Source organism: Andrographis paniculata, unplaced genomic scaffold, assembly GCF_009805555.1.
Source record: "Andrographis paniculata isolate CXL003 unplaced genomic scaffold, ASM980555v1 Contig73END, whole genome shotgun sequence".
Lineage (NCBI taxonomy): Eukaryota > Viridiplantae > Streptophyta > Magnoliopsida > Lamiales > Acanthaceae > Andrographis > Andrographis paniculata.
In genome coordinates, this window is record NW_026137610.1 from 663981 (window position 1) to 685623 (window position 21643).

Consider the following 21643-nt stretch of genomic DNA (forward strand, 5'->3'; position numbering starts at 1 on the left):
GATATAAATAATTAAAACTTAATTAAAAAATTACCATAGGGAATTCATATTTAGGTATCGATTTATTTTAGGTGTATTAACATCACATATTTAAATTTATAATACTAATATAATAATATTATTATTACTTAAATGATAAATAATATCATTTGAAGTAAATTGCAGATAATGGTAGCTCACTATAACAGTAAATAATTGGTAATAAAGAATTTTAGCTACATTAATTAATTATTTAAAAGCCACGATCCATGTTATTTGGTATCTATTTAAATTATTGCATTAAGTACGAATATAGGAAATGACAATTAATATGGTGAAATAACTCCAATAAAGATGACTATATGCATAATTAAATTATTGAAATTTATTCCAATGGTTTGCATATATATATATATATATATATATGGTGGGATTTGATATACATTAATCTATTTTTGTTTAAGTACAAAATAAAATAAGATGAATTAAGTCAAATTTATAGGACATAGAAATTACTATATAATGTTTTACATGTTTCTTGGAATATTTAAAATAGTGTGTAAAATATTATATAGTAATTTCTCAAAATATAAAATGTTTGTTTTGTTGTTTGAAATATTTTTTTTTATGTGGAAGTATACCAAACTCAAAGAAAAAATTGTTTCACCTATATCATTTATTAAAATATAAATAATAATTGGTAAGTGAAAAAATATTTTCTTCTCTCAACAAAATCTTCAATATATATAATACTCTTGGCTAATTTTAGTCCACCTTTATAAATTTACAAATAAATTAAGCTAAACTAATGAATACCATATATATATATATTCTATTTGTTAAAAAAAATAATATTCATTCAACAAAATATTATATTTTTTTATTCAGATAATATTTTGATATAATATTTTATGAATAAAAATAATATATATTTTTAGAATCATTTCAAGTTAATAATATTAATTCTAATTTAAAATAATAAAAGAATACTGCATATTGTATGTGTTGTCTCAATAATATTTCTTTTCTTGTCCAAATGTGTCCCTAAATAATAGAGTATAAATTTCAATAAAAATATAGGAATATATATATATATATATGTATATATAAATAAATAAAATAAAGAACGAAGGAGCATTTATTATATTATTAATAAAAAAATAAATTTATTGCATTACTGTAGTTGTGCCCTAATTATGAACATCCGCCGTTCCGCCCTCGCGCTAGCGCCGGCGGTGGCTCGCCGGCGGCTGCCTACGCAATTGGATTTCTCGATTCCAATCCCACCCATCGTGAAGCAAAACACTCCACAATCTCCGGTACCGCCCCCTCGAAGTCAATATTCTGCCCTGGAAATATACCGCATTTCGGAATTGCTTCGTGATCCGGAGCTCCGACCAGGTAGGGATCTCGAAGAGGCACTGACTGCGGCCAGAATCAATCCATCACCAAATTTGTTGCTCGAAGTTTTTGAACATTTTGATTCTACCCCACAACCCTTGTTCACTCTCTTCAATTGGGCGCAGAAGCACCCAGACTACCCATTCTCGATTGCCGTTTTCAATGCCATGGTTAATTCTCTTGGCAGGGCTCGGGAGTTCGACTCCGCTTGGTGCTTGATCTTGGATCTTATTGGAGGAGACCCAAGCAAGAGGCCCGATTCTGATACATTTATAATAATGATCAGGAGGTATGCACGCGCAGGTATTATTTCTTAACTTATTGGAGTTTTTATGTGTTAATCTGTACGGAATGGTCTTCCTATCTCCCCATGCTTAGGAAAAAACATTGAGCTGTTCTTGCTTATTTTACGATATCTTTTAATCCTTCATATTTTTTATTCTGTTTTTTTTTTTTTTTTTTTGTCTGTTTTCTTAATTATAACTGTGAAACCAGGTCTTCCCTTTGCAGCCATTCGAAGTTTCGAATATGCATTAAGTTTGGACTTCTTGCATGATTCAGGGGTAGAAAATAATCTGTTTGAAATTCTGTTAGATTCCTTATGCAAGGAAGGGCATGTGAAGATAGCCTCACGGTATTTTGATAAGCACAGGGAAAATAATCCAAACTGGTTACCATCAATTAGGGTTTATAATGTTCTACTGAATGGGTGGTTCCGATCACGAAAGCTGAAACGTGCTGATCGGCTTTGGGAGCAGATGAAAAAGGAGGATATTGTGAGACCAACTGTTGTAACTTATGGGACCCTTGTGGAAGGATTGTGTCGAATGGGGAGATCTGATGAGGCAATGAAGTTAGTTGATGAAATGAAGAAGGAAGGAGTTGAACCCAATGCTATTGTGTATAATGCAATAATAGATGCCTTGGGAGAAGCTGGCAGGTTTAAGGAGGCGCTGGGTATGCTGGAAAGGTTTTCAATCTTGGAAAATGGTCCTGGTATATCCACTTACAATTCACTGGTGAAAGGGTTCTGTAAGGCAGGGGAGCCAGCGGAGGCTTGCAAGATCCTGAGAATAATGATGGATAACAGATGCATGCCGACTCCTACAACTTATAGTTATTTCTTCAAGTACTTTTCGAAGGCAGGGATGGCTGGGGCGGGCTTAAACCTTTATACCAAAATGATCAATTCTGGGTACGAACCAGACCGGGTTGTGTATCATCAGCTGGTGAAAATGTTGTGCAAGGAGGGGAAGCTGGACCTGGTGACACAGGTCATACAGGAGATGAGAGCTCGGGGATTTGATTTCGACCTGGCTGTGAGCACAATGCTGATCCACCTGCTATGGAAAATGTCTAGGTATGATGAGGCTGTTTTTGAGTTCCAGGACATGTTTCGTAGAGGAATTGTGCCTCAGCAGCTCACGTATCAGAGAATGACTGAGGATTTGGAGAAGCGGGGAAGGGCCGAAACTGCACAAAAGCTTCATGATCTGATGGCATCAGTCCCTCACTCAACAAATCTGCCCAATACGTACAAACAATTTAGATATTCCACACACGAAAGGAAAACCCGTATATTACAGAGAGCCGAGGCAATGTCTGATATCTTGAAGAGGTGTAAGAATCCAAGGGAGCTTGCCAAACATGGGAATCAATCGGAAAACACTCTGATCACCACTGCCCAGAAGTTAATGGATAATATCCAGAAAAAGGCCAACTTGAGGTCCAGTTAAAAGCATTGTTCGGCTAACTTTGAACCATCCAAACCCTTTGGTGCCTTGGAGAAATCCATCAAACTTTAGTTGCCTGAGATGTAATTATATTAATTGCAATGAAGAATTAGGATGTGCACTGTGAAACTGGCTCAGTCTGGTGTCTGGTGGAAGCTGGAGCAAAAACTCTCTATGTGTTTATCTAAGCTTTCCTACCAACTGCGGCTTTTAATGATCAACAAGAAGCTCGATTTGCCAGGAATCAAATATGACTATCCAATCTGGACAGGTCAGGATTTTGTTGCAACAATATTTTACTCAATTAGATTGTCATAACTCAACCATATTCTTCAAATATAAATCTACATATGCATATATTTGTTGCTCTGATTCTGTGCTGTATTCAAAGTTAATGATGGTCATATTATATATATATATAAATATTATATATTAGTGGTGTATCAGCCTACTAGCACTGCACTTTATTTTTGGATTAGTTAAAGATAATATATGATTTCATCATTGAGGTGTTTACCACTAATTATTGTTGTTGGGGTCATGGGGCTTGTCAATATAATTGAATCGCATCCACAGTCCATAAATAATTGAATCATGACAATCAGAATATTGCTTGTTTATTAAATTTTAAAATGATAACTTCTGCCACTTCTGATGTGACCCAAACGCCCCCCCCCCCCCCCCCCCCCCAAAAAAAAAAAGGAAAAAAGAAGAAACTAATAAGTGTTTTTCTGAATTATGCATTGTATATGCCACTTCAAATCATGCTAATAATTTAACAAATTATTTAATCTTCAATATGGTGGGCTTAACAAATGTATTTAATTTGGTAATAGTCATCACTGACATCAATCTATCACTCACGCTAGAAGCATGAAAGTCATTCATGAGTCGTAATTTTCAATAATCAATTCTGTATTTATAGCAGCAGCTAGATTAAGCCTAAACATTAGCTCTATAAAATCTCAGTAAACCTGTCAAGTTTGCAATGGGTTGTTGATATATATATCCATATTTTCATATTATTGACATTATTTCCTCCCAGGTTAGTCGATCCATGTAGGTGTACTAGGCACTTGCCAAACCTAGTATCTGATTTGAGTCCAATCTTTTAATATCTCTAAGTATTCGTACAAGATGGGATCACTTGATTTATATTTGTCCTTTATGCATGTCTGCATGCCATTGGCTGCGATTTTAAATAAATAAACAATGAAACTCTAATTCGAACTCCAGTTTAAAAGACATAGTAATATTAGTTTATATAATATACTAATACAGTGCCATGTTATAACAGGACAAATAGTGAAATGTGGTGTGCTTTTCCCACAGCTATACAAAGAATCTTTTGAATTGGGAATAATTTTTCTATAAATAAAATGGATTATATCATCCCTTGTTTTGTAGCTATTTCGAAATTCATGGCTAAAACTTCTTGTCAATGATTAAAATTCAGATTATATTGCACATCTTCCAAAAAGTCAAAGGTGGAAGCTTTCTCGGTGATTTTTGATCAAAATTGGTGCCATGAAATGATTGAGAGAGGTCCTTGGATTAATTTTTTCTTCTTGAAAAAGTTATCAGTCCAAACTGAAAAGATTCTTCTATTCACAGGTGGAAAGGCTTCACGGTTATATATATATATATATATATATATTAATGGTCTCTCCCCACTCCCCCTTTCTTCTTGTTGTCCATAGCGAAAGCTAAAAACCTCGCCCCATTTCTGTATGTTTTGTAATTATTCCCACTGTGATGGTTGGTATTGCAAATGTTTACAATGTCGTCTTTATTTCAGGTGACAGCCATTTAAGTAATATCGCTATCTCTGCATATGGCTCTCGCTCAAAGCAACAATAAGAATAACAAACCTAGTGTTCGTTCCATTAATGGCGATGTCGATGCTGCTGTTGAAAAGCCCACAACTTTTCATGATTTTCTTGGCAACAAGAGCCAACAGTTTGCTGGGGCTTCCTGTCCTCCGCCGGCCGCCACTGATTTGGGTTCCGGTAAGAAGAAATTGATGCATCAACACCACAACCCTCACTTTTGTATTGTTATTATTTTTTGCTGGAAATTGGGTGAATATGATTATGAATACATGCCTCTTGAGCATTCCAATTTATACATCACTCCTTTTGGTGGTTCCATTGATTTTTCAAAGTAATATCCAGATGAAGCCATTGGCAATTTCTTGTTTATGTAGTTACTATTGCTTTATTTATTTGAGGAATAAGGTTTGATAATTCTTCACTAATTGTCTGTGTGTGTTAGAACAAAACACTGGCAGACGTTTGGGAGGGATCCCAATTCAGGGATCAAGGGGAGACATAACAGGGCCAGAAAGCAGTAGCAGATTCTCCCAAGGAACTAAGCGATACCACTCGGAGTCTGTTATGATGTCTGCAGGAGACAAATTGCATGTACGTTATCTGTTTCTACTCATCTATCTGCACATTGTTTGATGTTCTGAGTTTGTCCTAATCTCTTAATTCCATTCAATGTCTCAGCTGTTTCGTTCTTCAGGGGAGCAATCTAATCGGCCACATGATGAGGAAGCTGCCTTGTGGCTGCATCAAATGATCAGACCAGTTTTAGCTTCTTCTTTCAAACCACAGCCTTCCCCGACATCCATGAATCAAAGTTCTGTGCAGCACATCAGTCATGTCGCGCCTTGTGTCTACCAAAGGACATCAAATATGGTTGGTCCTTCCGCTGTGTCTCAGGCAGCTGCTGATGAAGGATCAAAGACTGGCGTTAAAGGGTCCGGAGTTTTGAGCACGAGCAATGCAGCTGGAGGTGCAGTTCTCGGGAGACAACTAGCAGGGGTCCTCATCCCCACCGGAAAGCCGGAATCATCATCTGCTGCACTGAGGTTTATGTTTGTTTATTCACAACCAAGATTTCATTTCATTTCATGTTTTACTAATGCTTGATTAATTAGCCAGCGATTTGATGACAGCAGTAAGGGTGGAACAGAATCCGCTGCCGGCTGTAGCCAGATGACTATATTTTACAATGGTCAAGCGCATGTTTTCGACAGTGTCCATCCCACTAAGGTGTGGTTTTTATGTACAGAATTAATGGTGAAACACTAAATAGTAAAGATTTTATTTTGCAATTAGTCCTTGGATGATACGAAGAGCAAATTCATGTGGCTGTTCTTGATACAATCTTTTGAGATTTTTCCCAATCCACAGGCAGATGCAATAATGGCCTTAGCCGGATCAAATGGAGGATGCTGGTCTACAAGCTATGCTTCTTCTCTGCAGCTGGATGTCCCTCCACCAAAAACGGCGCCGCCGCTTGAGAGGTACGGATAACAAAGGGTGATCTTAAAATCCTTGCACTCACACACACATATAACACATCCGTTAGAAAGAACAGACACCATTGGTGATTTCTTGAAAGAATTGGAGATTAACTTCATATGAATGGATAGATTTGGACATGTGATCATATGGGCCTATTTGGGGAATTTTGTGGTTTAATGGGCTGGAATCTTGGGCCATTTTTCTGGGCTTGTAGAGGGGATTTGGGTTTCTTGTGTGTGTTTACTCTTTTTAATTACAACCAAGAAATAGAGGTATGAAACGAGGGCAGTAAAAAGCCAAGAAACATGCTGAATGGAAAAAGTAAAGTTTTGTTTTATTAATTTTTCCCTACCTCAAAAAGTGAGTTGAGTTGAGGTGAGATGATGAGGTAGGTGCAAACAAAAATTGAATTTTGTTGAACAAGAAAATACTAGAACAAAGAAAAAGAGGAGAAAACAAAAGGGAAAGGAGAAACAGTAGTAAAAATATGTTGGCTGTAAAATACTTAGATCACTTAATTTGTTATTTGTCCATCCTGAAAAAAGTAGACATTCCATCTCTGTCCTCCTCATTAACCCCATCTCTTCTTTTAAAAAAACAATACTTATTAGTAGCTCTGCAGGGAGTTGTATGAACTTATACAGAAAAGGAAATTAAAGCATATAATATGTATACAAATATATGCATGTGTGTGTGGGGATTCAAAGCAAAATGAAGAAGCATTGGGAAAAGGGAAAGGGCTGGGGATTGAGGGATCCATTTTGTATTTGCTGAACTTTACAGATTGATTGATGATCATCTTTTTTCTAATCTAACTTTTCATCTCTTTCATGTTATATATATTATAATAATAATAATAATAATTATTATTATTGCAAGTGTATTTAAATTCTTGAATGTGTAATCTTCAAACATTCTTTCATTCCAAATGTTTTAAAGAAAAGTGCAATATTTGAATTGTTTTATTAGATTTTGTGGGTCTTTGCTGTTCATCTTTACAATAATGGTATCAAAGTTCGAAATTGCTATGCATTCATTCAAGTTCATGAGATTTTTTTAATCTTCCTTCCCACTTCCCAGCTTCTTTGCTTGCTCCCTTTTTGATCATCATCTCCCTCTCTGCACTACTGTTTGAAAAGTTTTTTTTTTTTTTTCCTTGTAGATAAATTAATCCATTTTGTGTTTAGAAAACCATTCAAAACAGAAAATGAGTGAGTCAATTTGAATTGAAAGAGCAGTGACCATTGTCAAGACAGATTATAGGTCCCATGTGTCTAGTACCTTATTGTAACGTAAAATTACACATTACAGATTTCATTGCTTCTGTCTTCCCTCTCCCCTCTCTCTCTCTCTCTATATATATATATATATATTGATACATACATATGTCCTGACAAGGCAATGTTATTGGGAAAAAGATATCTGGATGAGAATAAGATCAAAAAAGGAAAAGGAAAGAAGAATATATATAAGGGAAAAAGTGGTTCAAGTTCATGAGTGATGATGGATTTATTTTTTTAATTTGAACTGATGAGCATATATTATATTTAATCCAAATTGATTATTAACACACCTTTTGTCAGGGAGTTTTGAACGTGAGAGACAGGTTTTATGATAAATAACAAGTTAAATCTGATAGGATTAGTCCACTGGAATTATATTTCTCATAATAGTTTGTCATCATCTCCATCAGATTTTCAAGAGAGAGAGAGAGAGAGAGATTGGGGCATTCGTACATATGATATACATAATGTATGTATGTATATAAATTGGAAATAGCTAGATCTCGTAATTCCAAGCAATTTTCTTTGGTTAAAGACATATAAGATTGATCAGGAATAAAGCTTACAACCCGTACAGCTACAGCCTATATACATTAGTGTTAGACTGTGCTTGAATTAAATTAAATTAAATTAAAGCTCCTGAATGCACACATACACATACACATACACACACATTTAATTATTATTATTATTATTATTATTATATATTATACTCCAATAGGGTGGCATTACATTACATTGTGCATGAAGAAATTAGAAAGTGAGAATGTGAAAGCACTGCTGCACTCTGCTAGACTCAAAGAATATGCCCTAATCAATATATATATTATATATTCTTTGAACTCCCTTCTACTCAATGTCTTGGAAAATATATATACACATTAATTGATATGTGGAGATGATGATTCCTTTCTTCATTCCTTGCATTGGTATGTAATGTAATCTATTATTATTATCATTAATATGTTGATGATGACATGTCACACACACACACATAAAGAGATATATATATATATATATATAATGTTAAAAGAAGAATTGAATTGAAGAAGTAACCCATTCCAATCAATGTACCAAATGCAAATGAAAATGCAGCATTTTGACACCACGCAGACAATTGCATGCAGCAGGTATCTCTCTCTCTCTCTCTCTCTCTCTCTATATATATATATATATTTATATATATTGCCTTCACTGTTTGAATGCTGGTGCAGCAGTGAACTGTCAACCCAATTCTCACTGAGTTATTAATAGTATTATTATTCAAAGAATACTGCTCATCACAAATTTATGCAATAATAATAATATTATATATACAAATAGTCTCTGTTGTTTAATTTTCTCATTCTGCTTGCATCGATTGCATGCATGCATGCACACGTCTATATATATATATTATATATGTATATAAGAGAGAGAGAGAGAGAGAGAGAGGGTAAGAACAAAACACATGTAATATTCGAGAAGGCTTCAGACTCTTTTTATACATAAACATATATGTGTATATATATATATATATTGTCAGATTGAAGTGCAATAGCTGAATTGGGCATAGTTACGTATGGTAATGCAATACGTTTGAATTCCAATTAGGATTTGTAATATGTACTTCTTTTATTGTTTTTTTTTCTGAAATATTTGAACCGAATCTTTGATGTAAGAAAATGAAAATCTGGATGGAGGAAAAAAACAGTATCGTAACCACCAATCACAACCCGACACGTGTCCATGGAACCGCAGCACCGGAAGCTCGTTGGGCCCGCTTAGTAAAATCACGCTCCAGCTGGAGCGTACAACATTGAAGAGCACATCGTACAACTCTCAAAGCCCGCGCTGCGTCAATAACAAACGGCGTGAGTAGACGGCGTCAGGTGTCTTTATAAATACCATTACCAGACGTCAGACTCGATCTCTGATTCTCTCCCCTTGTCTTCTTCGTTCCTCATCGTTGCTTCCGAACACACACACCGCACGGGGAGAGCCTTCTTCCTCGTTCACCCCCCCCCCCTCCCCATACATCAATTTCTTTCCTACTTCTACTTGCTCAACTGAAACCATCGACCATTCCTCAGTATATATATATATATATATATATCCCATTTTTGAAGAAAATAAGGAACATTAATCAACCCTTGCCTGAACGATTTTCTGCATGCAGAGAGACAAAGAAGAACATCATCTTTAGCACCCATTCAGAGATTCGATTTGATCATTCTTTGCCCTGGTTTGTATTTCTCCCAAAACTTCATTAAATCTTATTTTTGTTTAATTCGCAGTTTATTTATTTAGGATTCTCATAATCTCATTAGTACCTTTTCAGAATTGATCAGTTTCTGACATGATTTAGGGCTTCAAAATGTAGATAAGCTGATTGTGAAGGGATAACGACGACGACTTAGGTAAGTCACTATCAGTTGTAATGAACAGTACGGATTAGTTCCCATATTATCTTGTCGGGATAAGGATTCCCCCAGTGCTTTTCACAGCTCGACAATGTTTTAATTCTGTTTCTATTCCGACTCGGAAGTTCATATCAAAAATGTTTCATGTGTGTGTGAAATTTGAAATAAGGAGAGGGAAAAGCTGAGTTAGGACAGAGCACAGAGGTTGCGGCAGCAGAGTAGCCTGTAGTATTAAAAACCGTGTCGGGAAAATTGGCACTGAAATCATGTCTTGATTCGCTCTTTATTACTTACGATACGTAGTACATAATTGAGGCCTGGGAATTCTGCATTTATATTTATATTTATATTTATATTTATATTTCACACCTACTAGATTGTTCTTCCTTTAAATTTGTTTGATTCCGCCAAGGCCCCTTTACATGGCCTTCTTTCTTTACTTTTCCATCTTTTGCCCTCTCTCACTCTTTATTGATTGCATTGTGATTTCTGTGCATTCCTATTTCCTAATCCCAAGCTAGGCTACGAGTGAGTGAGTGATTGTTCTTTACATCATTTATTTATCGTTTGAAAATTTCATGAAAATGGGGGTAATTAATTTCTGTGTGAATGGTTTTTAATGGTAATAATTACTACAATCTCAATTTCAATTCCATTCCGTAATTGGCGAGATTTTCAAATTTCGAATTAAGAAGAAGAAAGAGAAGATGTTCTTGTGCTTAAAAACTTTACCCATTGCAGAGTAGAAAAGATAAAGGATTTCGAAATCAAGAAGATCAGATCAGATCAGGAGGAAAAAGATGTTGACGTGCATTACGTGCTCAAAGCAAAAAACAGAGGACGATGAAGACGATGGTGCCTCGCGTGGGACTCCCAGTACTAAAGATGCAGTCAAAAGTCTGACTACACAGGTTCTACTTCTGCCAAATCTTCATATATATATATTACATGGTTTAAATAATATGAAGTAGTAATTTCTGCTTTATGACTGCCTGTCTGTTTGATCTCTCACCTGTGCTATGCTACATTTGCTCTGTTTTCTTGTTGCTTTAGTTTAATTTATTTATTAATGGTTGGGGTCCAGTCTCACCTCATGAGTTCCCTTTTTGTGGGGTAGATGTGAATCTTGATGTCCGTGTTGGGTTCTGGATTCGATTATCTTGTTTATACGAGTTGTGTGGTCTTTTGTCGTTTGTTAGGGATTGGGATATGGAATGGAATACCTTATTCTCCACAAAGCAACCTCCCTTCTTTTTGTATTTGTTTATGTTGTTTCTCTCCACTCCTTCTCTTGTGCAAAGCCATAGGAAACAGTTGAGTGTGGGGGCAAAATAAAGACAAGTACTTAAATTGAAGGTGGACATGGCCACGCCCACACCTTGGATCATGTGTCCAAATCTTGGTCCCAATATGTTTGGTCCTTTTCTTGCTTCCTTCCTTCATCACTTCTCTCCCTTTTCCAGTTTGCCATATGATGTGTTCATGATTTCAAGAAAGAGAAAAAAGAACACAGGAGAAAATGAAATCCCTACCCCCCTCCCAGGTCCTGTCCAATATTACTATATTTGACACAAAGGGACACTTGATTAAGGCTGCATTATGAATAACCATAATAATAATAATAATCATAATTCATATCTCATGTATGTGTCTTCTTGATGGGGTCTTCTTTTTTTTTTTAATTAGTTTTGCTGTTGAGGAGGCATGAGTTGTTTATTTATGTGTTGTTATAGATAGATAGATCATTAAGGCCCCACTGCAGCAAGTGGCTATGAGATAAAGAAACCTTCTTGCCTAGTTAGTTTTATTTATGCAAATTATTATTATTATTATTTTTTCTCTTCTTTTTAGAAGAATATATATGTCTAAGATGGGAAGCTTGATTGCATGGGGATCGGTGAAGGGCTCACAATTATGGTTATGAAAAAGCAAAAACATGGCCCATATAAATCAATTAACATCAAACTTTAAGCTTAATCATTAATCATAATTGTAGTGAACTTGAGATTGAAATAGGAGATTCATTGATTCATTCAATCTGAAGTAAATAAGATGATGTTTGGCCCTATGTATGTATAATTTGGTGAATGATCTTGTTTGATTTGTGAGACACTCTTTGTTGTATTCTTTAATGAACAACATGAAGGTGTTTGGGGCATGAGAAAAGACAACACTTGCATGTGTGGAAAATGGCACATCCTTGAAATGGTCCCACATTTGAATTCCTGTCCAGTTCTCACTAAACTCACCAAATGGAAGTAGGTGGCCCTAAACAGTACCATTTCAGGCCAAGTAAATAGGATTGACTAACTGCATTTCAGATGCTTTTCAATGCACCACCAGTAATTTACACACCCCTTTTCTGTTCTTTTTTTTTTTACTGCAAACTGCAGCATGAGTGAATAATGGAGACCTCAGTCTATTTAATAATACTTACAAAAAAAGTCAACTGCATTATTCATCTATGAATTCTGATTTCATCTGGCTGCAGCAGCAACAACTAATATTTGAGGTTAATGGGATGATGGTCTTTTTGGTTTTGGATGAAATTAGGAATGAGTGATTGCATTGAACAGCTTTTAATGTTTCTAACAACTGGCATTTGAAAAGTGTTGTTCTTGCACATTTGCGGCTGGTTGTCTGAGCCACAGAGTGATAGGGGAGGGGGGCAAGGCAAACAAGATGTGACCTAACTCTATTACATGTTTGTTACCTTAATTTGTTCTTCTCTTGTCCTTAGATCCATAGTTTTAACAAGATGAATATTGTTGGACATAAATGTGTAACATCAGCATCTACGTCTACACCAACATTGTTTGATCCCTCTCTCTCCTATATCGGACAGATCAATTTGTTCACTGCAACCATTTTCTTTAATTTTTTAAGTTTTGTTCTTTAGCTTCTGAATCTGAAACAAGATGGTTCTCAGTTTCTGCCATGGCTTTATATCAATAGTTCAAAAGTTATGTCCTTTAAATCTTTCCAGTTGATCAAACTTGAAAACCATCTATGTAAAAATGATTCGTAATTGCATCTTTCTATTTGCTTTTCAAGATAATTAAATGTCTCTTCTTTATTCAGCCTGATCATCATCGAAAGAACTTGTTTTTATTTCCATAAGCAGATAAAGGATATGGCGTTGAAAGTCTCGGGAGGTCATAAAGACAAGCCTGGACAGGCAGAAGGAGGCTTCAAGAAAGGTCCAAAATCATTTCCGGAGTTCGACACAATTTCAGAAGGGATTCCATATTTGCAGCCTGGAAGCTCGAGTTCTACGCCGGCTTGGGATTATACAAGAACCAGGAATCCAACTACTCGAACCCCTGGCGAAGTGACGCTTGAGGAAGATGAATCCAAAGAGTGGACAGCACAAGTCGAGCCGGGAGTTCAAATTACTTTTGTGTCCCTCCCTCGGGGAGGAAATGATCTTAAGAGAATTCGTTTCAGGTTACATTTTGATTCGATATGCATATGATTTCACAGATTTATGTTATTAAATACTAATTGACTAATCGTGTATTTGAAGCCGCGAGATGTTCAACAAATGGGAAGCTCAGAGATGGTGGGGTGAGAATTATGACCGGATCATGGAGCTCTATAATGTGCAGAAATTCAGCCAGCAAGCTCTCAACACGCCGGGGAGATCCGAGGATGGAGTATGCATTATCTCGTTCTTTCTTTCTAGTATTATCGCAAAAAATATTTCGTCGTAATATAACATGGTGTTTTGCTAGCAGAGAGACTCAACTTACTCGAGGCTCGGTTCTGTCATGGAAAGCCCTCGGATAACACCGTCGCTCAACCGGGAATGGACTCCGAGATACAATTCCGGAGGTAAACATTGACATGCTTAATAATGTCATCAATCCGAGTTTGTTAAAATGTGCTGCTACACTTGGTGCTAGAAAATGTACAAAGCGGGAGCCAGCAGCATTACGGGGCGGGGGGGTCGAGCGGGGGGAGGGGGGAGATGTCGTCGATGGAAGCATCTCGGACGACGACAGATTCGAGAGACGAGGCGTCAGTTTCTATTAGCAATGCGAGTGATGTTGAGTCAGAGTGGATCGAAGAAGATGAGCCGGGCGTTTATATTACCATTCGACAACTCGCCGACGGGACTCGAGAGCTTCGCCGAGTGAGATTCAGGTGACTAAAAACCACTCATATTTCATACTGTTGGTTCTGAAACTCTTAAATATATTATGGTTTATTTTGCGTTGCAGTCGGGAAAGATTTGGAGAGATGCATGCAAAGCTGTGGTGGGAAACTAACAGAGACAGAATACAATCCCAATACCTTAGCTAGCTATAGTTAGTTTAATCAATCGACTTCAAATTTCATTTCATTTTTATGATCATCCATGAATTGCTTATTTCTTTCCAAGGTGGTGAGATGTATTCACAATTTATTTATTTTATTTAAAATATTATTATATCAAATATTTGTGAGTTCAATGAGAAATGACCGAGTATGAGCATGAAAAAGTATACAGCCAACTTTCTTGATTACAGTATAATTTTGCATACGAATCATCAAACATATACAAATAAGGTTCATTACTATCTGAGATTTCGACACATGCAAGCATTCACAAGTACAACATAATAGACCAAAAATCCCACAAGTCTATATCATATACTATTAAACAGCATAGAGCATAGACACGCACCACGCAAACAGCACAGCACCGTAATAACCGGATTATTTGTCGTCCACAACACGACTAGGTATTATTATTAGTTCTATATATCATCAACCTGCCACTTTCCTGGTATAAGCTCTTCTAGGAAGAACTTCTGTGGATCCTCCATGCCAGCCTCCAGCCTTCATAGGTGGAGGAGGAGCCGCGCAAGGTTTTGCCTGCAACTTACCCGATCCCATTCTCATGCTTCCCAACTTCTCAGCTGCATCAGATACTCCATGTGTTGTTTTCCCAAAGTTACCAGCTGTCGTCACATAAAATACAATTGAAACCTTAGCAAAATTACAACAGCAGCTAATAAGATGTGAATGATATTCTAAACATATGGAAGATGTGCTTACATGGGCCATTCATTCCTGGCGGCCTATACTTTGGCTGTTGCTTGGCGGGGGCCTTCAGATTCTTGTCGTTTTTAGGCATATCCTACAGTTGGTAAATAAGGATAAAAGTGAAGTGGATTAGGAAAGAATAAAATAACAATCTTTTTATAGACAAATGAAAAGGCATAAGATACTAATTAAGGCAAAAATGCTCTTCCAACTGACCTGATTATTCAAGTCCAGCTTCCTTTGTGCACCTGTGTCAGTGAATAAAACCGAGTAAATGTGTGACGCATTTAACCATCCATAACATATAAACCAGAGGGGTATTCAAATTTATCCATATGCACCGAATGTAAATCTTAATGACAACTAAATACCTGCAGCTGTGGCATGGGGCTGTGGTTTGCCAGAAGAAAAGGTGTTTGGAGGCTTTAGGTTTGACACACTGCCTGGGTATCTACGACCATTGTTTTGTTCCCAACTCCCTCTGGTTCCCACTGGCAGAACACAAAGTTAATTAATAATCCATTTACCTTTTACATCTTGTTCGGTTTAGAAACATGTATAGTAGTTTTGATCACAGAAAACTAACCAGAAGGAGGTGTTCTTGCATTAGTAGCTTTAAATCGTAAAGATGGTGGAACATAGAAGCAGCTCTGAAACATTGTAGGTAAACTCTTAATCATGAGAGTATTGAAGTAAAATTTTCTCGTATAATATTGGGCATGTATACATATATATAGCACAAGACTTTTAATCTAGAATAGGCACCTGGAAGAAAGGATGCTGAAGAGCCTCCAAGGCTGTTGGCCTCTTGCATGGATTCCACGAACACAGGGACTTTAACAAGGCGAAGTAGAGAAGGAAGAAATTAGATTGACTGAAAGGAAGTAATTACACAACAAATAAATGAAAAACAAAGATGTGAAGAGACAGAATCAAAGTTGCATCCCCACTTACTGTAATAAGATTGACTGCATCCTTGCTAACACCAGGTATTAACACAGAAAGATGAACCCCAGGAACCTGCCGTGTTCAAACAATTATTAAAAAAACATGAAAATATATATATATATGTATGTATTGGGAAAAAATTAAGATTCCTAGTTCAACCAGTCTCGCTTATATGTATTGGTAAAAAATTAAGATTCCTAGTTCAGCCAGTCTCGCTTCCACATGCAAAGCAAAATTAAGAGACTTACTACTGCTGACACTCAGAACTTGAAATCAAAATGAACACTCACTTGCGGGAATTGGTAATTCATGACACTAGCAAGTTGAAGACCCTCAGACCATTCACTCTTGGTTGGGTTGCCTAACACAGAGCATATCTTGTAAATCTCATCAGGCTCGCTACATACACAAACAAAAAGCAGCACATCAATCATAACCGTATTGAAATGAAAAGTTAAACAAGCAGTAAGAGGGTATGGAATAAATTCACAGACCAAAAGCCCTGAAATTAAGGTAAACTAACATGGCTAGAAATAAATTCAGGTAGGTGTGTTTGCGGGTGTCAGCAAAAATATAAACTTCAATCTTCAATATTCATACCTTAAACCAGGAAATAGAGGTTGAAGTGTGAACAGTTCAGCCATTATTGCACCCATTGCCCACATATCTGTCAGAAAGGAATTTGTATCATCTCAGGCAAAAAAATTCTGAAATCAATTAAGGGCTGAGATATTTTCCACATTTACTCACCAACAGGGGGGCCATATGTTGGGGACTGAAGCAGAACTTCTGGGGCCCGATACCTACAATAGTAAGCATTGTGAGAAATTGATACCCGTAAAAAAAAAAAAAAAAAATTGTAGTTTAATAGAAGGCGAGAAATAACTGCCCACCAGCGGGTTGAGACATATTCAGTAAATGGAGGTTGGGAATTGATCTCACGAGCAAGACCAAAATCAGCAATTTTTATCGTATCCTTTGAGACTAGCAAGTTCTCTGTTACATTCATCCGAAGAACACAAGGAAAGCAGATAAAAAACAAGTGAAAATAAGGGCAATACATCTAGACTTCAAAACTAGACAGGAAATGAAACTGCAAAAACATAAATATAACCTGGCTTGAGGTCACGATGGAAGTATCCACGTTGATGCATGTATGCAAGACCCTGAAACACTTGAAAGCACCAATTTCTTACTTCAGCTTCAGAGATATGCTTTCCCCTGTCCTTCATAAGCTGATACAGATTGCACTCCTGAAAATTTAACATAGCTCATAAAAGTATGTAGATGAACAATCTTCAGCGAATAACACAATACATTCGCTAGATATACTTACCATGTATTCAAACACGAAGTAGAGGACATCATTTTCCCTGATAACTTCCTTTAGCTTAACTATGTTTGGATGGTTCATTTTCCTAAGCGACTGTCAAGAACAAGCAGGTCATTTTTATATTTCGCAAGAGATGGAAATCATTAAATAAAGAAGATGGGTATCACCTTCACTTCCCTGAGCCTAATGCATTCTTCCCATGAGTAATATTTTTTCTTCATTTTCTTGATTGCAACCTAAAAAGACAACCATGAGGTTATAAAGTATCAAACTATGTGCATTTTCCACTTCACGTGTTAAGAGACAGTTTATTTAAATCAAAAGGAAATTCTGAACAGCTATGGACCTACCACTTCACCAGACTGCTTGCTTATAGCTCGCCAGACACTTCCAAAAGTGCCATTACCAACCTCTCGGATAACCTTGTACCTGCGTCGACCAGCTGATGTAATCCAACAGCGAAAGGAATAGCATTTATTAAATAAATAAATAAATGTGCATTGTCGAACCTTTCCATTCTTCTTGCAATACCAACGATCTGAATCACCACTTATTGCAAAAGAGACAAAAAAGGGGACCGAAACTTTTTATTCTCTAAATGCCTTGAGAAGAGAGTAAACAAAAAGACTGACTATTTTGCGACCATTAATCTTCCTAGTGCATTTCAATGCAAGCAAAACCAATGGTATAATGGCGCATGTGCTTCACAGCCTTATTCATATAGTACATCAAATCATAGGCTTCGAAATTGAGATAAGCAGAAGAAATTTGGGCCTTAGAACATTTCAACATTGGTCCATTATTGGCTGAGGAAGCAGTCAGCAATGCTCTCAGACACCATTCTTCATCCAGAGATACTGAGACCGACAAGATCTCCAACAATTCCACAACTATCAAATGGACATCGGGGAGGAAAGAAATAAAGAGAAAATACAGCACACCAATCTAACACTTAAATACACAGTAAAGTTCCTTTGAATGCTTGCAGCTTCAGTCCTGGTGCAGAAAAGGAATAGCAAGTCCTATCAGTGTCAATGTTAACTAAAATGATAATATTATAAATTGAGTCAACTTAAAAATAAGAACAACGAAGTACCTTAGAAATTTTCAAAGGGTCTCAAAATGCATGTTGCCTCAACAATGCACCATCAGAAATAGAGAAGTGCACAAAAAGATTAATAGTGCCACCAGGTAAACAGCTTTACAAACTTCCAAACATATATATATCATGCAACTCGCTCATAGAAGTGCACTAGAGATTCAACATCTATTTAGTAGTGGGATGCAATCGGCCTCCAGATCTGATCACTCGCAACAAATTTTTCACTAAGTGCAATTGACAAAAGTAACAAGAAAATCTCCAAGGATGAGAAATCGCCAATCAAGAACTTCCTGGAACGAGAGAACCCGATGTTGGTAGCAATCTGACCAAAGGCAAAACTGCTCCATGTCCTAGATAATGTTAATCTTTTCAAATAGGAACTGAAAACAACCTGAAGACACATACAAAAACATTAAAGTGAGATACCCATTATAGAAACAAAATGAAGACAATACAAAATTTTAACAGGAGGTAGGGAAATCAAACCCTCACGTCATAATGCATGCTAACAAGGTAAGAATGAATGAGAGATAAGAAACTAAATACCCCCTCCGTCCCAAACAAGGTGCAACATTTACTTTTGGCACGAATTTTTAGGTGGGTAGTGTTAAGTAGGATAATTTAGAAATGAGGTGATTTGATGGAGTGAGAAATATATATTTTATTTTTTTATTTGGATGATGTGAGGGGATAAAGTGTGGGATAGAGATTAAGTATAATTAATTATTTCCTATTTTGGAAATGTTGCAGGGTGTTTGAGACATACAAAAAAAAAATGTTGCAGGGTGTTTGAAATGTTGCAGGGTGTTTGGGACGGAGGGAGTATAATCTATTTTTTTTTTGTTAATAAAACCCTCTTTACTGCTACTCTCTGTAGAATAAATGATGGGATTTTTCATGATGGGAAATGTATTAATATAGCTTCAAAAGCATCAAACAACTCGCAACAAGGAGAATAGTGTTCAAAGTTTAGTACTAGGATAACAAAAAAATAAGAACTTCAAGAAGCCAAAACTTGATTCAAACTAAACAGATATCAGATTATAGCACATTAATGAAAATTTTGATCAGAACTCTAAACATAACACAGAACCTGATAATTTCTGAAATGCTTAGCACCGCGTAAGACTAGAGAAAACATTATCATCTCAATAAGATTTACTTGCCTTAAAACAAAAATAAATAAATAAATTTACAAACAAAACAGCTTGGCGTGAAACAAGAACCCAATCCACATTCTTGGACCACTTGCAACAGAGAACAGGGTTCTTGGGTTGTTTTTTTTTTTTTTTTTTTTAAAAAAAGGCTTTACTGGGATCCTCTCTCCACCAGTCAGTTATGTCATGCCGAAACAACTGGGAAATTCTTAAAAATACATCCATATACACTGATATTCTCTATATTGCTGTATTGTAAAAAACTCTGATCGGGTGCTAGTTTCTTTTTTGCAGCACATCTCTATACAACAAAACAAAAAATGCACGCACAGATCTGGTACGCAAAATAGAAAACCTCCAGTCAAACAATTTCGATACGTTTCAACCGTAAGAGGAAACGTAAGACCTATACCCTAATCCAATCCATCCATCATCCTAACTCAAAAAGAAAATGAAGACCCTGGAAAGACAAAAGGAAAACCGATAAATTACCGAAACGAATTTCGAACTCAATAATACCGCAAATCAACAAGTTTAACCAAAGATAATAAGATCCGAAAAATAAAACGACTAGAAATAGAAAGAAGGTAAAACAAACGTTGACGACATATACACCGGTAATCTAAAACGAATAAACTCATCCAAGATTCACAAAAATTAATCCGAAACCGCCATAAAAAATCGAAGGCAGCTGTCCAGAAACACCAAATTTATCCAATATTCTTGATTACCGATCCAAAACCGCCACCAATCGAACACAGATCTCATCACACACATCCAAACAAACAACGAAAACCACACACGTATCATACAAGACGGAAGAACGAAAATAATTCATTACAAAACATTGTAGAATTACCGGAAGAACAAACGGCATAACCTAAGGAGAATAAACCCAGCGATGCCACTATTCCTTTCTCTGATTCCCTCCACTTTGATGAAAATTATGATGATTGTCTAGGGTTCGCAGCCACCGCAAAAATGTATCGGAGATATTATATATAATGGAATTCTATGATGACGATGTTGATGGTGGTGGTAGCGGTAGCGGTAGCGGTGGTTTTATATATATATAAAAAATATAATATTTTTATTTATATTATATTTTCACGCTGGGAATACGAATAAGTCATTCCTTTGTAAGCAAGAAAAAAATAAAAAATATATAAAGCTGAAAATTGCTTTTACAAATTCGGTAAATATGTACTCCTACTATTTCTTTTTCAGCATTTTTACTCTGGAATAATTTATTTATTTATTTATTTTTAAAAATATTGGTTAGGTTTTGACAAGTAATCCACTTATTGCAAACATTGATGCACTGTATAAAACAGTGTCACTAATCTAGCGAGGATTTTTTTTTTTATTATTTTTTTAATATACGGATTATTGGATTTTACAGTAATGTCATATTTATAATAATTATTTTTATTGTAAATTAGGGTAATAAATTCTAAGATCAGCAGTAACCTACAAAATTAAATCCTATTTAATAACTCTAATGGTACGTCTGGCAGTGTATACTATTTTTCTATTAATTCATTTCATATGGTTTTAAAATATGCTTAATTAAAAATTATTTATTACTATCTAAAGTAAATAACAAGTCACGTATGCTTTAAATAAATCGATAATATAATGAATAATTGAATATTTATTCATCTGTTCATAAAAGTCAGTAGAGACACCAAACTACACCAACACATAAATGACCAAAATGAAGCAACTGGAAAAATTGAAGTATGGTATTTATTGCTAAATTAACCAAATATACATTTACTTTTTCTTTATTTTTATTTTTATTTTTTATTTTTTTATGAATATAAAAGAAGCATCCCATGTGCCCACCATGACCAAACCATGTTGTGTTTAATAATAAATAAATAAATAAATAATGATAGAAAAATGGTCCCCGGAAAATAAGACAAGACACCTAACGCAGCAATAAAATTCCGATCAC

The 21643-nt window shown here is 35.9% G+C and overlaps 3 protein-coding genes across 11 annotated transcripts; 2 read left to right on the forward strand and 1 right to left on the reverse strand.

Moving 5' to 3' along the window:
- The first annotated feature begins 1148 nt into the window (after nucleotides 1–1148).
- LOC127265668 (pentatricopeptide repeat-containing protein At5g11310, mitochondrial) lies at nucleotides 1149–8599 on the forward strand. 6 transcript variants are annotated; one of them, XM_051295596.1, is made up of 6 exons: nucleotides 3132–3384; nucleotides 4912–5122; nucleotides 5388–5536; nucleotides 5624–5988; nucleotides 6076–6172; nucleotides 6314–8597. In XM_051295596.1, exons 2-6 carry the CDS (start codon nucleotides 4948–4950, stop codon nucleotides 6434–6436), a joined length of 909 nt encoding a protein of 302 aa, XP_051151553.1. In that variant the 5' UTR covers nucleotides 3132–3384; nucleotides 4912–4947; the 3' UTR covers nucleotides 6437–8597. The 6 variants fall into 6 exon arrangements, with proteins under 6 accessions (XP_051151548.1, XP_051151549.1, XP_051151553.1 ...); XM_051295594.1 differs by having other exon boundaries at nucleotides 6058–6172; nucleotides 6314–8596; XM_051295597.1 differs by having other exon boundaries at nucleotides 6079–6172; nucleotides 6314–8593.
- Nucleotides 8600–9543: 944 nt separating this feature from the next.
- On the forward strand, nucleotides 9544–14781 carry LOC127265762 (protein Brevis radix-like 1). Of its 3 annotated transcripts, XM_051295747.1 has the most exons (9): nucleotides 9544–9581; nucleotides 9869–9934; nucleotides 10073–10109; nucleotides 10854–11023; nucleotides 13237–13559; nucleotides 13639–13768; nucleotides 13850–13946; nucleotides 14018–14258; nucleotides 14336–14781. In XM_051295747.1, exons 4-9 carry the CDS (start codon nucleotides 10913–10915, stop codon nucleotides 14415–14417), a joined length of 984 nt encoding a protein of 327 aa, XP_051151704.1. In that variant the 5' UTR covers nucleotides 9544–9581; nucleotides 9869–9934; nucleotides 10073–10109; nucleotides 10854–10912; the 3' UTR covers nucleotides 14418–14781. The 3 variants fall into 3 exon arrangements, with proteins under 3 accessions (XP_051151704.1, XP_051151705.1, XP_051151703.1); XM_051295748.1 differs by lacking the exon at nucleotides 9544–9581 and having other exon boundaries at nucleotides 9721–9934; nucleotides 10058–10109; XM_051295746.1 differs by lacking the exon at nucleotides 9544–9581 and having other exon boundaries at nucleotides 9721–9934.
- On the reverse strand, nucleotides 14584–20730 carry LOC127265761 (cyclin-dependent kinase F-4-like). 2 transcript variants are annotated; one of them, XM_051295745.1, is made up of 19 exons: nucleotides 20543–20730; nucleotides 20096–20143; nucleotides 18521–18917; nucleotides 17934–18420; nucleotides 17775–17853; nucleotides 17592–17660; nucleotides 17428–17517; nucleotides 17206–17344; nucleotides 16985–17087; nucleotides 16842–16894; nucleotides 16692–16758; nucleotides 16382–16490; nucleotides 16098–16163; nucleotides 15909–15977; nucleotides 15730–15793; nucleotides 15515–15634; nucleotides 15360–15391; nucleotides 15156–15237; nucleotides 14584–15058 (listed from the first exon to the last, which is right to left on the reverse strand). In XM_051295745.1, exons 4-19 carry the CDS (start codon nucleotides 17939–17941, stop codon nucleotides 14865–14867), a joined length of 1344 nt encoding a protein of 447 aa, XP_051151702.1. In that variant the 5' UTR covers nucleotides 17942–18420; nucleotides 18521–18917; nucleotides 20096–20143; nucleotides 20543–20730; the 3' UTR covers nucleotides 14584–14864. The 2 variants fall into 2 exon arrangements, with proteins under 2 accessions (XP_051151702.1, XP_051151700.1); XM_051295743.1 differs by lacking the exon at nucleotides 20096–20143.
- Between the last annotated feature and the right edge of the window lie 913 nt (nucleotides 20731–21643).

Bases quoted from the DNA above. Each gene is read 5' to 3' on its own strand.
- LOC127265668 (XM_051295591.1), top strand. From the start codon at position 1,176: ATGAACATCCGCCGTTCCGCCCTCGCGCTAGCGCCGGCGGTGGCTCGC. The intron at 1,684-1,875 runs GTATTATTTCTT...CTGTGAAACCAG, and splicing joins CAGGAGGTATGCACGCGCAG to GTCTTCCCTTTGCAGCCATT.
- LOC127265762 (XM_051295747.1), top strand. From the start codon at position 10,913: ATGTTGACGTGCATTACGTGCTCAAAGCAAAAAACAGAGGACGATGAA. The intron at 13,560-13,638 runs GTTACATTTTGA...GTGTATTTGAAG, and splicing joins CTTAAGAGAATTCGTTTCAG to CCGCGAGATGTTCAACAAAT. The intron at 13,769-13,849 runs GTATGCATTATC...TTTTGCTAGCAG, and splicing joins CGGGGAGATCCGAGGATGGA to AGAGACTCAACTTACTCGAG.
- LOC127265761 (XM_051295743.1), bottom strand. The intron at 16,164-16,381 runs GTGAGTGTTCAT...TGAACACGGCAG, and splicing joins TGAATTACCAATTCCCGCAA to GTTCCTGGGGTTCATCTTTC. The intron at 15,794-15,908 runs GTGCCTATTCTA...ACAATGTTTCAG, and splicing joins TTCAGCATCCTTTCTTCCAG to AGCTGCTTCTATGTTCCACC.